General features: G+C 33.3%; 1 protein-coding gene across 1 annotated transcript; it reads right to left on the bottom strand.

The window, feature by feature from the left end:
• Positions 1–210: 210 nt before the first annotated feature.
• Positions 211–1,104, bottom strand: LOC149155175 (uncharacterized). The gene has a single exon (XM_089444337.1). The coding sequence runs from the start codon at positions 1,102–1,104 to the stop codon at positions 211–213; it is 894 nt and encodes a 297-aa protein (XP_089300463.1).
• Between the last annotated feature and the right edge of the window lie 11,284 nt (positions 1,105–12,388).

Raw genomic sequence — 12,388 nt, 5'->3', positions numbered from 1 at the left:
TTATTTTATTGCTTCTGTTCTATCCACTAAGGGTTCCGCTACAATGTCTTTGTGGTATTCCACGAGCACTCTCTCTATTCCTTCCTGATCCACTATTCTTTCACCATTTTGGTCTCTGATGGACAATATCCTATTTCTTTGCCTGTGCTGAACCATAGCCTGATGGAAAAATTTTGTGTTTCTTTCACCTTCCCTTAGCCATTTTATTCTTTATTTCTGCCTCCAGAGGATTTCTTCTTGTTTCCTCCTTTCCTCCAATTTCCCAAGAATTATCCCTTCTTCCTGAATGCTCTCAACTGTCCTTCCTTCTACTATAATTTTTCGTTGAAGAGCCTCCATCTCTCCTTCAAGTTTTGGTTTTTCCTCCATAATATTACCAAATTCTTCCTTGTTCCATTTTCTGATTTTTCCTTTTAGCTCTTTAAGTTTCAATTGGAAGGTATGTGTTTTTCCCTTACCCTTCACTATGCTTTGCATCCACCATTCTTCCATTTTCTTTATAAATTCTGGATCCCTTAACGAAAAGGTTTCAAATCTAAAAGGTCTTCTTCCAAGATTCTGTTTAATATCCACCTCCAATCTGATGGGCCAATGGTCTGAACCAAGAGAAGGCATGATCTTTTCTTCAACAAAAACATCCTTATTCATAATGCTTTCTGAAACCAGGAAGCGGTCAAGTCTCGATGCTATCTGATTTTTACCCCCTCTCTTGTTATTCCAGGTGTAGATTCCATTGATAGTGCGTATATCTACAAGTCTTAACTCATCTATTACATCATTGAAATTGTCCATGTATTGATCTGATTTTCTTATCCCTCCCTTTTTCTCCCCTAGGGATCGGATTAGGTTAAAATCGCCTCCTATAACCCAAGCAGACTCTGGATACATTCTGCGAATGGCTTTCATATTTTTCAAAAAGCTTTCTTTTTCTCCTGGGGTATGTGGGCCGTAAACCCCTGAAATGACTACCTTTTCATTTGTACCTACTATTCTACCCATACCTGTAAGGATTCTGGTCATACTAGTCCAGCCTTCTAGGACTATGTTGTCTGGGTTCCACAAAATTGCAATTCCTCCCGCAGATCCAATAGCATCTTGCCCCATAACTTCGTATTGAAGCTTATTCTTGTTGATTATTACTTCCAGCTGCTGCACTGTAATTTTCGTTTCCTGAAGAATCATAATACTCGGTTTGTCCTTTTTCAATTTCTCTTTCATGTACCTCTGTTTCCCTTTACTGTTCAAACCCCTAATATTCCAGCTGATAATAATCATTTAAAACTTTTGATAGGAGGGGAAGAATACCTCTGACAGAGGTATCACTTTACCTGAGTTTATCAACGTTTCTCCCACAGTCTGAATGGTTTCACTCAACGTTTTCCGTCCTCTTTTCCTGTTGTTTTTTCTAGAGCCGTCCATTCCCATTTGACCATTCTCCTGTTCGCTTGCTATGGTTATCTATTTATCCATGTTCTCCCCTTTTTTTTCTTTGTATTTTTGAAATTCTTCTTTGTATAGTTGTTTCTGTTTCTCGGGTATGAATCTGCTATCCAGGTTTTTCCATTCCTGAATTAACTATTTCATGATTTTTTCCTCCTCCACCTCATTTTTCGTATGGCCTTCCACCTCCATCTGGGTTTGGATTGTTACTGTTTCTGACTCTCCTACATGTCTTTATTCAGCTGCTTTCCCTATATCTGCTTCTTTTCCTTTTATATCTTTAACTATTTCCATTGGCGTATTTCCAGGATCTTCGTCATCCTCCAGGTTCACTTCATAATCATCGTTTTCATTCTGGAGAATTTGAAATTTGTTTTGACTTTCTGTATTAAGGGGTTCTTCTTGTGTCTGAGTTTTGGAGCCATCTTTGCCTTGTTTCTTCCTCCTTGTAACCTGTTGAAAGTCCCTATCTACCTCTTCATTCTCTCTGATATTCTTCTTGATTTCTTTTTAACCCTTCCTCCTTATTCAACGGACATTGTCTATAAAAATGGCCATATTCATGGCATTTTTGGCACCTAAATGGAATATGTTCATAGTCTATTGGTTGTTGCCAGATTTCATCATGATATTCCAGCTCAATATATTCTGGAAGGGGTTCTGCTATATTCATGTATACACAGAGCCTTGCATATGATGTATATTTGCCTCGCTTCGTTGCTTATGCTATTTTGACAAAGCCCCCGATTGTTTTCCCAATCCCCTCTAGCATTTGAGGGTCCCAAAATTCCACTGGTAAACCAAACAATCTAACCTAGATAGGAGCGGCTAGCATTTTTTCTTTTTCAGGGTTATATCTTTCTTCCCAGTATTTCGTAAACAGACCCGCATTGTTCATAAAATACGATCCTTCCTCAAAAACCCTTTCTTTGTCCTCCAGATTCGCAAAGATGGCTGTAAAAAACCCTTTTGCTCCCAGTTTCAGATCTATATGTCCTTTTGGTCTCCACCTTTGATAGATCCACCTATGCAGTTCTTTCTCAGTTGGCCAATACCCTACAAACTTGCAAATCAGCGCATGGTCCTTCATGTAGCAGTTATATTCCTCAAGTTTGTTGCAGGGAATGACATATCTAGGTTGTTTTTGTGCCCTTGGAAGGCATTTCCCACCCATCCTCTTTTGCCATAGGTTACCCATCACTGGTGCATAGTTTTCCTTCAGATTTCGCTGCATCCCACTTGCACTGGTTTCACCTGCTACAACATTTTTGTAGGAGGGGATCTCTCCCCTCCCCTGCCGATTTTCCATTTCCTACTCAGCTCTGATACTTTTAATGCTTAACCTCGTTTCTTAGCTTGAAGACTTATCACTTAACTCGTTTATGCTACGAGCTTATCTAGCTCAATCCGCCTGCCATGCCTCTCTTCGACTTCTGCTCCACGTTTTTCGTCTGCAGCTCCGAAGCGCTGCGCCGTCGGCTTACCCTAGCCTGCAAACCCTAGCGCCACCATCCAATTAATATTAGTATTAGTATTATAATATTAATGTTATTATTTTAGTAACATTAAATGTTAATAATTACAAAAAATTATTATGATTAATAATTTTATTAATATTATTTTCTCAAACATCATTAATATTTCATTAATGATGTTATTAATAATTTTATGATTTATTTATTTTATTATTATTATTATTATTATTTTGTATTTGTATTTTTTAAGAGAGAATATTTATTTAGGATAACAAATATTATAAACATATCAAAAACCTATTATAGTTTTTTTTTTAAATAATTTTAAAATATAAAATAAATAATTTATAAAAATATAAAATTTATGGTAATATTTATTATAAAGTTATTTATAATATAATAATATTTATTATAAATTTTAGTTTTTTAATAATTATAAAAAAAATAATACTGGAAAAAACAAAATAAAATTATAAAAACTTAAATGAATATTATAAAAAAACCTAAATAAATTAAAGTTATAAAACACTTAATTATAAAAATCAAAGTTTTTACATTTATCAACATGATATTTATTATTTTAAATATTAATTTCTTTTTAAAGTTATAAAACACTTAATTATAAAAACCAAAGTTTTTACATTTATCAAATTGATATTTATTAATTTAAATATTAATTTCTTTTTAATATTTAATAGCTTCAAATTATAAAAGCACATGATATTTAATATTTATATTATATATTAAATATGGTTTGTCTTTCAACTTGATATTTATTAATTTAAATATTAATTTTTTTTAATATTTAATTATAAAAATCAAAGTTTTCACATTTATCACATGATTTTAATAGCTTAAATTATAAAAGCACATGATATTTAATATCTATGTTATAATTATGTTATATATTAAATATGATTTGTCTTTTTTTTTTAAATATTGAATATTATGCTATTAAATTAAACTTAAATTAAGAAAAAAGCGTGGAAGCTCCCAGACGAAACACCCCGCTGCGTCATTAATCCACTAAGTTTTTGTGTCATCCCACGAATTAAAACACCTCGACTTAAATCGATATTCGAAATGTCAACCAGCGACTTACCGTGTCAAACGAGATGCCCCAAAAAGGAATTATTACAATCCAACGTTTAAATCGTAGCAAATCCCAAAACTGAATTATTACATCCAACGTTTAAATCGTAGCAAATCCCACGCATGTTTCGTGGTAATATGTGGCTTTTGGTACTTGACGCAGCCTGAGTAGACGAGGCATTTCCTTCCACATGCAGTGTATATCTCTGTATAAGTCCCTCCATTTCATTTGCTTAACAAAATCATTGCGTCTCTCTATATTTCATGTGCTTATCAAAATCAGAGTGTCCTACATAGTTACATCTCTTCGTTCCATGTGGCCGTTTAAGTGTTTTAGTATTTACTTACCAGGGTTGTTCTTTGTTTCGCCTTTACTTAGAAATTCAACTCTTCAATATGTTGCAGCTTCATCGTCAAATATCATCATGACGTTTGCCACCACTGGATTCACTACCCGCCACGCTTCGCGGCAACGTCTAATCTCACAGTTTTCCAGAGAATGTTCATCCGCAATTTGGTTTGTTCTAAGAAATTACTATTGCTGAGAGCAGCTGTTACAGGTGCAGGACTTCCCTTAAATAGTCTACGCATAACGGTATAGCTCTGATGGATAGAGGAGGGACACATACTGCTAGTGATACAACAATGTCAAATTTAAATTAGTTTTGACAAAATCACTCGAGAGCATAGAAAAGAATTGTATTTCTTTAATTTAAATCGTTTGAGAAGGTAACAATAAATAGATAGAAGAACATATGGGATATCTTTTAAAAAGAATTTTAGAACTCTAAATTAATAAAAAAAAATTGGAGAGAACAAAATGCGGAGTAGAGGACTTGCTCTTCTTAGTGTTACAAATCACTTAAATAAGATTACATTGCAAATATCAGTAATAAATTACTGAAGTTAAACTGGACTAACTGAAACTGAACTAGCACACTTGGAGTGATGGTTTTGAAACTTCACAAATGGTTGGGATTAGATTCTCCAACATTCCCCTTAATTACAACCACATAAAATTCAATTAATATATGTGTTGGTCTATGTCTCACCCATGTTTACAATTTAAAAATTGACTTCAACATTTCTTCTTTTCTTTTTCCAGATCCTATAGCCTCTAAATTGTTTCAACTTTTTCTCTTTGTTATATCTTTCAAACCCCAATTTCTTCATTTGTTGGTGCACATCTTCCATTCTTCAGTCTAAGAATATATTGGACTTCTTCAAAAAATGACTTGTATGTGGACTGCTGCCACATGTCATCTTTTGTTCTATGATCTTCATCATCAATTTGATGCAACATATGAATATAGTAAAAAAATATTTCTTTAGGATCCCAATACCTAAAAATTTCATTAATTTGTTCTTCATTGATGTCGTCTTCCACATGCATTTGTGCAGCTTCTATGTAGACCTCATCAAGGCATGGTGTTGCAATTCACGATTCAAGAAAATTTAACTATTCTTTAAAATCATTCTCCGTACCTGCACACTGAGAATCAATATTAGAATTTAAAATATTTACTAAACCATGTTCGTTTTGTTCCTTCTTCTCTACCATGAGAGCTTCCTTCTGTTGTACTTCCTTTTGAGCTGCTACTTATGCACCTATCCTTGTTTTCTCTTTCTGAGATTCCTTCTTTGCCTCTTCCTCTCTTTCTATCTTTTTCTCTTCGACTTCTTTAATATCCTGTGCTACTTTAGACAGGATGTCTTCCACTGTCTCACCAAATAACATCATTTCAATATGATGTTTTTGTTGCATCACCTGCAGCCATTCGTCATTAACCAACAATTTTTCATCAAATTTTACATCAAAAAATTTATTTGCTCGGATTTCTTGAAACTGAAAAACCAACAACCCCATTGAGAAGTAATCGACCTCTAGAAGGCGGTCTTTGTAATGAAAACATGACAAAATTGTATTTACAGAAATCAATTGACAACCCCCTATGCTTGAAAAGAAAAATGAACATTAAAATTTTACATGAAGAATATAGTTACAGCAAGCCATTTTTTAATAATAGACAAAAGTATAAGACGAAACAGATAATCCTTAGGTTGATGTGGTCTTGAAAAGGAGCAACCTCCCCTTCTTACTGTGGTCAAATGGGTAGTACAGGGATAATTGAATGAAGAATGCATTGTCAAGAACAAGAGCTCAATCTGAGAGTACGTGGGCTCCCCCCTCCTGTGGCTCCTTCGGGTTCCCTATAGCTAGACACCTCCTTTTTTCACGACACTCTAGATCTAATGGATCTCATCCTTGAGCACACTTGGACGGCCCCCAACTCCATGCTCTTCTCAGTGACAAGGGAATCTCGTGGGCTTAGTCCAATGGATCTAGCCAAGATCGGGCTACATATTGAGGCTTGGGTTTTATCATTTTTCTTATCAAACTCACACTATTGAATTCAAAGCCAGCTTTATATTTGGCACAAACAATAAGGTCGAGCTTTCAACATTGTTCTATGCAATGAAGATGAACACAAGAAGGTAGATTATACAGATTTTCACAGATTAACTATTCGTCGTCAATTGGAAGATAAGGTTGTTGTAGGTGAATAATATATCTCTGTTGGCACTTGCACAATAGGTCATAAATTTCTCCCGTCAGTTTGATCACAGTGGTTTCTCTCATATCTATCGTCAATTGAATGATAGGGAAGGTCATCAATATAAAGTGGCACTCCTTATGGATGCTTCTTATTATTCTTGGTGTTAAGAGGGTAGACAAGTGGATGGTACATTAGACATTTTAAATATGTTGTAGGTTTGAAACTTTCTTTATAATATGTTTAGTCAGTCATTTATATAAGATCAGGATAATTATGATACTAGAGAAGATACTTTTTTTTTCTTTTGTGAAGTAATGGTCCAAGGTTTGTATCATTTGTAGGGCTCCTAAGCCCATTTTCTAGTAGTGTCGAAGGAACCTCAACAATGTACCATTGCATTCATCTCAAATAAGAGGTATGTTTGTCCTTAGGTAGAAAACAATTAGAAAAAAAGAAACATAATGGCAAGTTGAAGACGACATATATTAGTGAGCCAAATCCCTGATGGGATAATGATGATGATTGGTATTCTTATGTTGCGTTATAGCACTAACGCTTCTGCTAAATTTCTAGACTTCGTCAATATGCATTGGATTAACCTCTTGAATGTGTTACTGTGGATGCATTTCAATTTTTTTTAAATATCTTGGCCTTTCTCTTCAAAACTAGGTCATTCTCCTTCTTCTTCTTTACAGGATTCTTCAAACTTCTGTTGCTCTCTCAAAGAGTCTTATGCTCTCTCTCTCTACTTCTTCATAGTAGGATTCTACAAATTTCTGATTATCTGTCAAAGAGTCTTATCCTGACTTGCCTATTCTCTCTATTTCTCTTGCTTCAATCAAGTTGCTGCTCTCTTAGGGAGTCTTATGCAAATTTCTCTGATCTTTTATGGTCTGTTAAAGAGTCTTACACACTCTGAGCTCTGATACCATGACAAAAATTGAAAAGAACAAAATGTGGAACAGAGGACTTTCTCTTCTCAGTATTACAAATCACTTAAATAAGATTACATTGGAAACATAATGACTGGAGATAAGCTCAACTAAATCAAACTAAACTGGGACACTGGGAGGGACCCCTAACAAGTGGTTGGGATTAGATTCTCTAACAAAAATCATACAATACAACCAAATAGAGTTGTAGCTAACCATAAATATATAAAAGAACATATTCTCACATCAATGTTGAGGTACCGATTGATGACGAATTACAACCACAATTCTTCAAAGATAAAACATATAACCTATCCATTCTTTATGGACGCGTGATGTATTTGCAGGTTTAGACATATTGCAACCACAACGATCATCTGCATAGCCATAACGATGACCACTAAATGGATTATAAGGGAAACCCCAATGCAGATCCTTCCCTGATAAGGAAGACACGTACTTTATTTCAGAAATTATTATTTTCTCCCGAAATCATGTCGTAGCTCTGCTATCAAGAGATTCCAGAAAAGAAGAAAGTGGAGGGAATGAGAAATGTATATAGTTAATTGGCAGAGTTGTTTAATTGACTCTTAGAGGAGAATTCGACAATCTCTTAATTTTTAAAATGTTGTATAATTGAGTGTCAATTGCGTGATCTCTTCTCGAATCTGACTATCTATAAATTGTGAACTCAATTACTCTGGGTCAATTAAGATATGTAACTTTATTCCAATTACAATTGTTTGTGAGAAAATCACAAGTCTCGTTAAAACAATTTGCGTTGTTAGCATAGTAATTTACTTATTTATTAATTATGAGTTTTTTTATTTTGAGATAGGATTTTTATAATTTAATTAAATTATGAATTTTTATAATTTTCATTTAATGATTAATAGTTATAAGATGAATGGTAGATATTTATTTTTCATGAAATATCCTAAAATATTCTTTGCAATATATAGAAATTAATAGTTAAAAACTAATCTCTAAAGTAATTATTCATTTTTTATTATTATAATTAAATTGATTAATTAAAAAAATGTTATATATACAAGTGTCATTTATATGGTATTTCTAATCAACTATATTGTAACTAAAACCTATTTAAAATTAACAATCTACAGCATAAAGCGATAATAAATCTTTACATTTAAAAATCTTATTACATATATTTTTTAAGAATAGTATAAATACTTAATTTATATATTAATTCTTTTTATAAACGATAATAAAAGTAAACTTATAAGTTAGTTAATTATTGTGATTTTTTCAATTTTAACAATATGAATAAACATGATAATTATATATTAACAAAATATATCATAAAATTACACTAGTAACTTGCATAAATTACTATAATATATTATTATATTTAAAATCCAATTGAAGTTCTCTTTACATCCTGCAATAAGTTATAATCTATAAAACTCTTTAGTGACAGCTACACTACATAGAAAATATGACACTAATTTCATTGAAGCTGTGGTTTCATACATGAATTTTAACTGAAAACTACAAAATATATTTTAGGACATTGTTGTTACTAATTAGCTGAGATTAAAATAAACTATCTAGTTTGCAATGTTTTATAAAATAAAATAATACTTAGAGCATATGGTATTCCCTAATAACTCTATTGAAATGAAAATTAAAATTAACAAAAAAAAATTACAATAAAGTGAGGTATCTACCAAACTTAATGAATTGAGGTATGTGATAATTTTTAAAAGTCACTTGGAAAAGTGTGGAGAAAAGCAATTCATAATTGATTATGAAATGGAGAAAGAAAAAGAGCATCATGTTGAAATAACTGCCCATAACTATGAGGAATATGTTGAATAGTGCAATGAGGATGATGGTCAAAATGCAAATAGTATGTAGGATGCAATGCAAGGAAGTATGGAATCACTAATGACGTCGAGGATGAAGGCGCGAGAATGAAAATGAATATATAAATGAGCGTTTGTATGAACCAACTACTTTTTGTTTAAGGAATGAACAGGTCAAGCGAATGCGCATTGTAATGATGGGATGACTATAGAGAATAAAAACGTGAATGAATGAACGAATTTTTTCCACAAGCTTCATTTTAATTAACCAATGAAGAAACTAAAGTGGCATTCTTATTTGAAAATGATTGAAGACATGAACTAACAGAAGGATGAGGAAGGTTAGAGAGGGAAGAGGCTAGGTATTTATGGACAAAAAACTGAATCTAGATTTTTCCACCCTAAATGCCATTTTGTCTAAGGAGTTATCGATGTCGTGTAAAAAAGGATTCTCTGCTACACAGAGTTGAGAGAAACAAAGATGTTAGGTAAAAAAGGATTGTGTGATAAGTAGACCTAAAGGAAACAAAGATATTAAGACAAACTCGAGATCTTAACTAGTTCTACAAAGAAAATAATAAAATAATAATAAAAATATTAAAAAACATTAATGAATTTTCAAAGTAGAAATAATAAAACAAAATTGATGAATTTTAAGATGAAAAAATTAATTATATTTTTCAACTTATATTTGCTAAAAATGGCAATGTTTATATTAAAATAAAACCCACTGGTCAGCTCTACGAAAGAGAGTCTAAACCAGGAGAGTCTGGCTCTGCAGAACGCTCTACATTGTTCATCAACATTGCACATTAAATGGAATACATGGTTTTAGGGAGGTTAGAACAACATTCTAAGAAATAGAAACTAATTCCTATCCTGAGGTTATGTGAACCAACTCTACCTATTTTAGGATATTTTCCATTATCTTCAACACGCCCCCTTAATGGAGAATGGGTTCACATATATGCCTAACATCTCCCTGAACATTTGAAATTTTACTTTTCCAAGGGGCTTAGTGAAAATAACCGCAACATTATCACATGCATTACAATATTCCAGATAAATTTCTTTAGATTGCACTTTCTCCCTTACAAAATGGAATTGAGTATCAATATGTTTCTTAGGGAAACACCAGATTGTTGGCCAACTTGATTGAACTTTTATTGTCGCATCTAATTGTTGTTGCAACTGTCTATTCTTCCCCAACATCCTGGAGAAGTCTCTGCAACCAAACCGCCTCACATGTTGCTGCACACATGGCTTGATACTCTGCTTCTACTAAGGATAGGGAAACTATGTTCCACTTCTTGCTGCTCCAAGTGATCACCCCAGATCCAAGACTAAATGCATACTCTGTTATAGATCTGCAATCATCGACATTTCCTACCCAATCTGAATCTGCAAATCCTGCCAATCTAATATCAAAAGAGCAAGTGTAAATAATTCCATAATATAAAATACCTTGTAGATACCTCAAAACATTCTTCGCTACATTCCAATGGCTTTCAAGTGGCTTAGACATGAATTGGCTTAACACGTTGACTGCATAACCCAAATCAAGACTAGTGGTGGTTAGGTAGATTAAACTCCCAACCAGTTATCTATAAAGTGTTGCATCCCCCGCTTTTGAGCCACCCTCGCACTGCAATTTGATATACTGTTGCAATGGTACCAGTGTCAACTTACACTAATCCATTCTAAACTTTTCTAATAGGCCTTCAACATACTTTGCTTGAGACAGAAATTTTTGACCTGAATCTCTCCAGATCCCGCGACCTAAAAACAGTATTTGAGTTCACTGAGCTGCTTCATCTCAAACATCTGTGACATCTGCTGCTTGATTTTATCAATTAGATATATAGCATCACCTGTAATTATCAAATCATCTACATATAATAAAATCAACACTATGCACCCTTGTTCATTTTTGATGGTGTAAAGATTAGGGTCATTCATACTTCTATTGTAGCCAACTTGTAGAAAGGATGAATCAATTTTCTCATACCATGACCTGGGAGCTTGTTTTAGTCCATAGAGTGCTTTCCTCAACCTACAGAGTAAATGTTCTTTTCCCTTTTGGACAAACCCTTTTGGTTGCTCTAAATAAACCTCTTCTTTCAGTTCTCCATTCGGAAATTCAAACTTTAGATCTAGTTGGTGCATCATCCAATGTTTCTTGCTATCTAAAGAAGTTAACATTCTGATCATATTCAATTTAGCTACAGGGGCGAAGGTTTATTCATAATCTATCCCTTGTTTTGTGTGTACCCCTTTGTAACCAAACTAGCTTTCAATTTTTCTATAGTTCCATCTGCATTAATTTTTGGTTTATATAACCATTTGCAACCTATGACCTATTTTCCTCTAAGGAGTTCTACCAATTCCCAAGTATTGTTTCTGATTATTGAATCATATTCTTGTTCCATGGCTATTTTCCATTCATTATTTTCATTTGCTTCTTTATAACTAGACAATTCAACCACATTCCTCATAGTAGTAATAAATTCATTTTCCCTATATCTCACAGGCATTTGAGCTTTCCTACCTGATCTCCTGAGTGGTGGGGTGGTGGTTTCAAACCTTATTTCTTCTTGTTGCTGCTGTTGTTGCTGTTGTTGTTATTGCCGTTGTTGTTGTTGTTGTTGTTGTTGTTCATCCTCTGCCTTTTTTTGTTGTTGATCCTGATTGTTCTTTGCATCTTCTTCTTCAAAGTACAGGATGTCTCATCCATTATAGTGCTCATCAGTTTCTTCACTATCCTGCTCATGGAATTTAACATCTCTACTAACAAAAATCTTGTGAGTAGAGGGATTAAATAATCTGCATGTTTTATGTGACGAACAATACCCTATAAAAGTACATCTGATGGCTTTTGATTCTAATTTCCTTATATCTTCCTTTGGTATGTGGGCAAATGCTTTACATCCAAATATTCTTAAGTGTTTTACTACAAGTTTGTATCAATATAAAGCTTCAAATGGAATTTTAAACTCAAGACTTCTTGTAGGACTCCTATTTTTTAAATAAACTATAGTATTCATTGCTTTAGCGCAAAAACC

This window comes from Pinus tabuliformis, chromosome 9 (assembly GCF_031772625.1).
Source record: "Pinus tabuliformis cultivar Carrire ecotype Pingquan chromosome 9, CPIR1, whole genome shotgun sequence".
Lineage (NCBI taxonomy): Eukaryota > Viridiplantae > Streptophyta > Pinopsida > Pinales > Pinaceae > Pinus > Pinus tabuliformis.
This window is presented reverse-complemented; position numbering and strand designations above follow the sequence as displayed.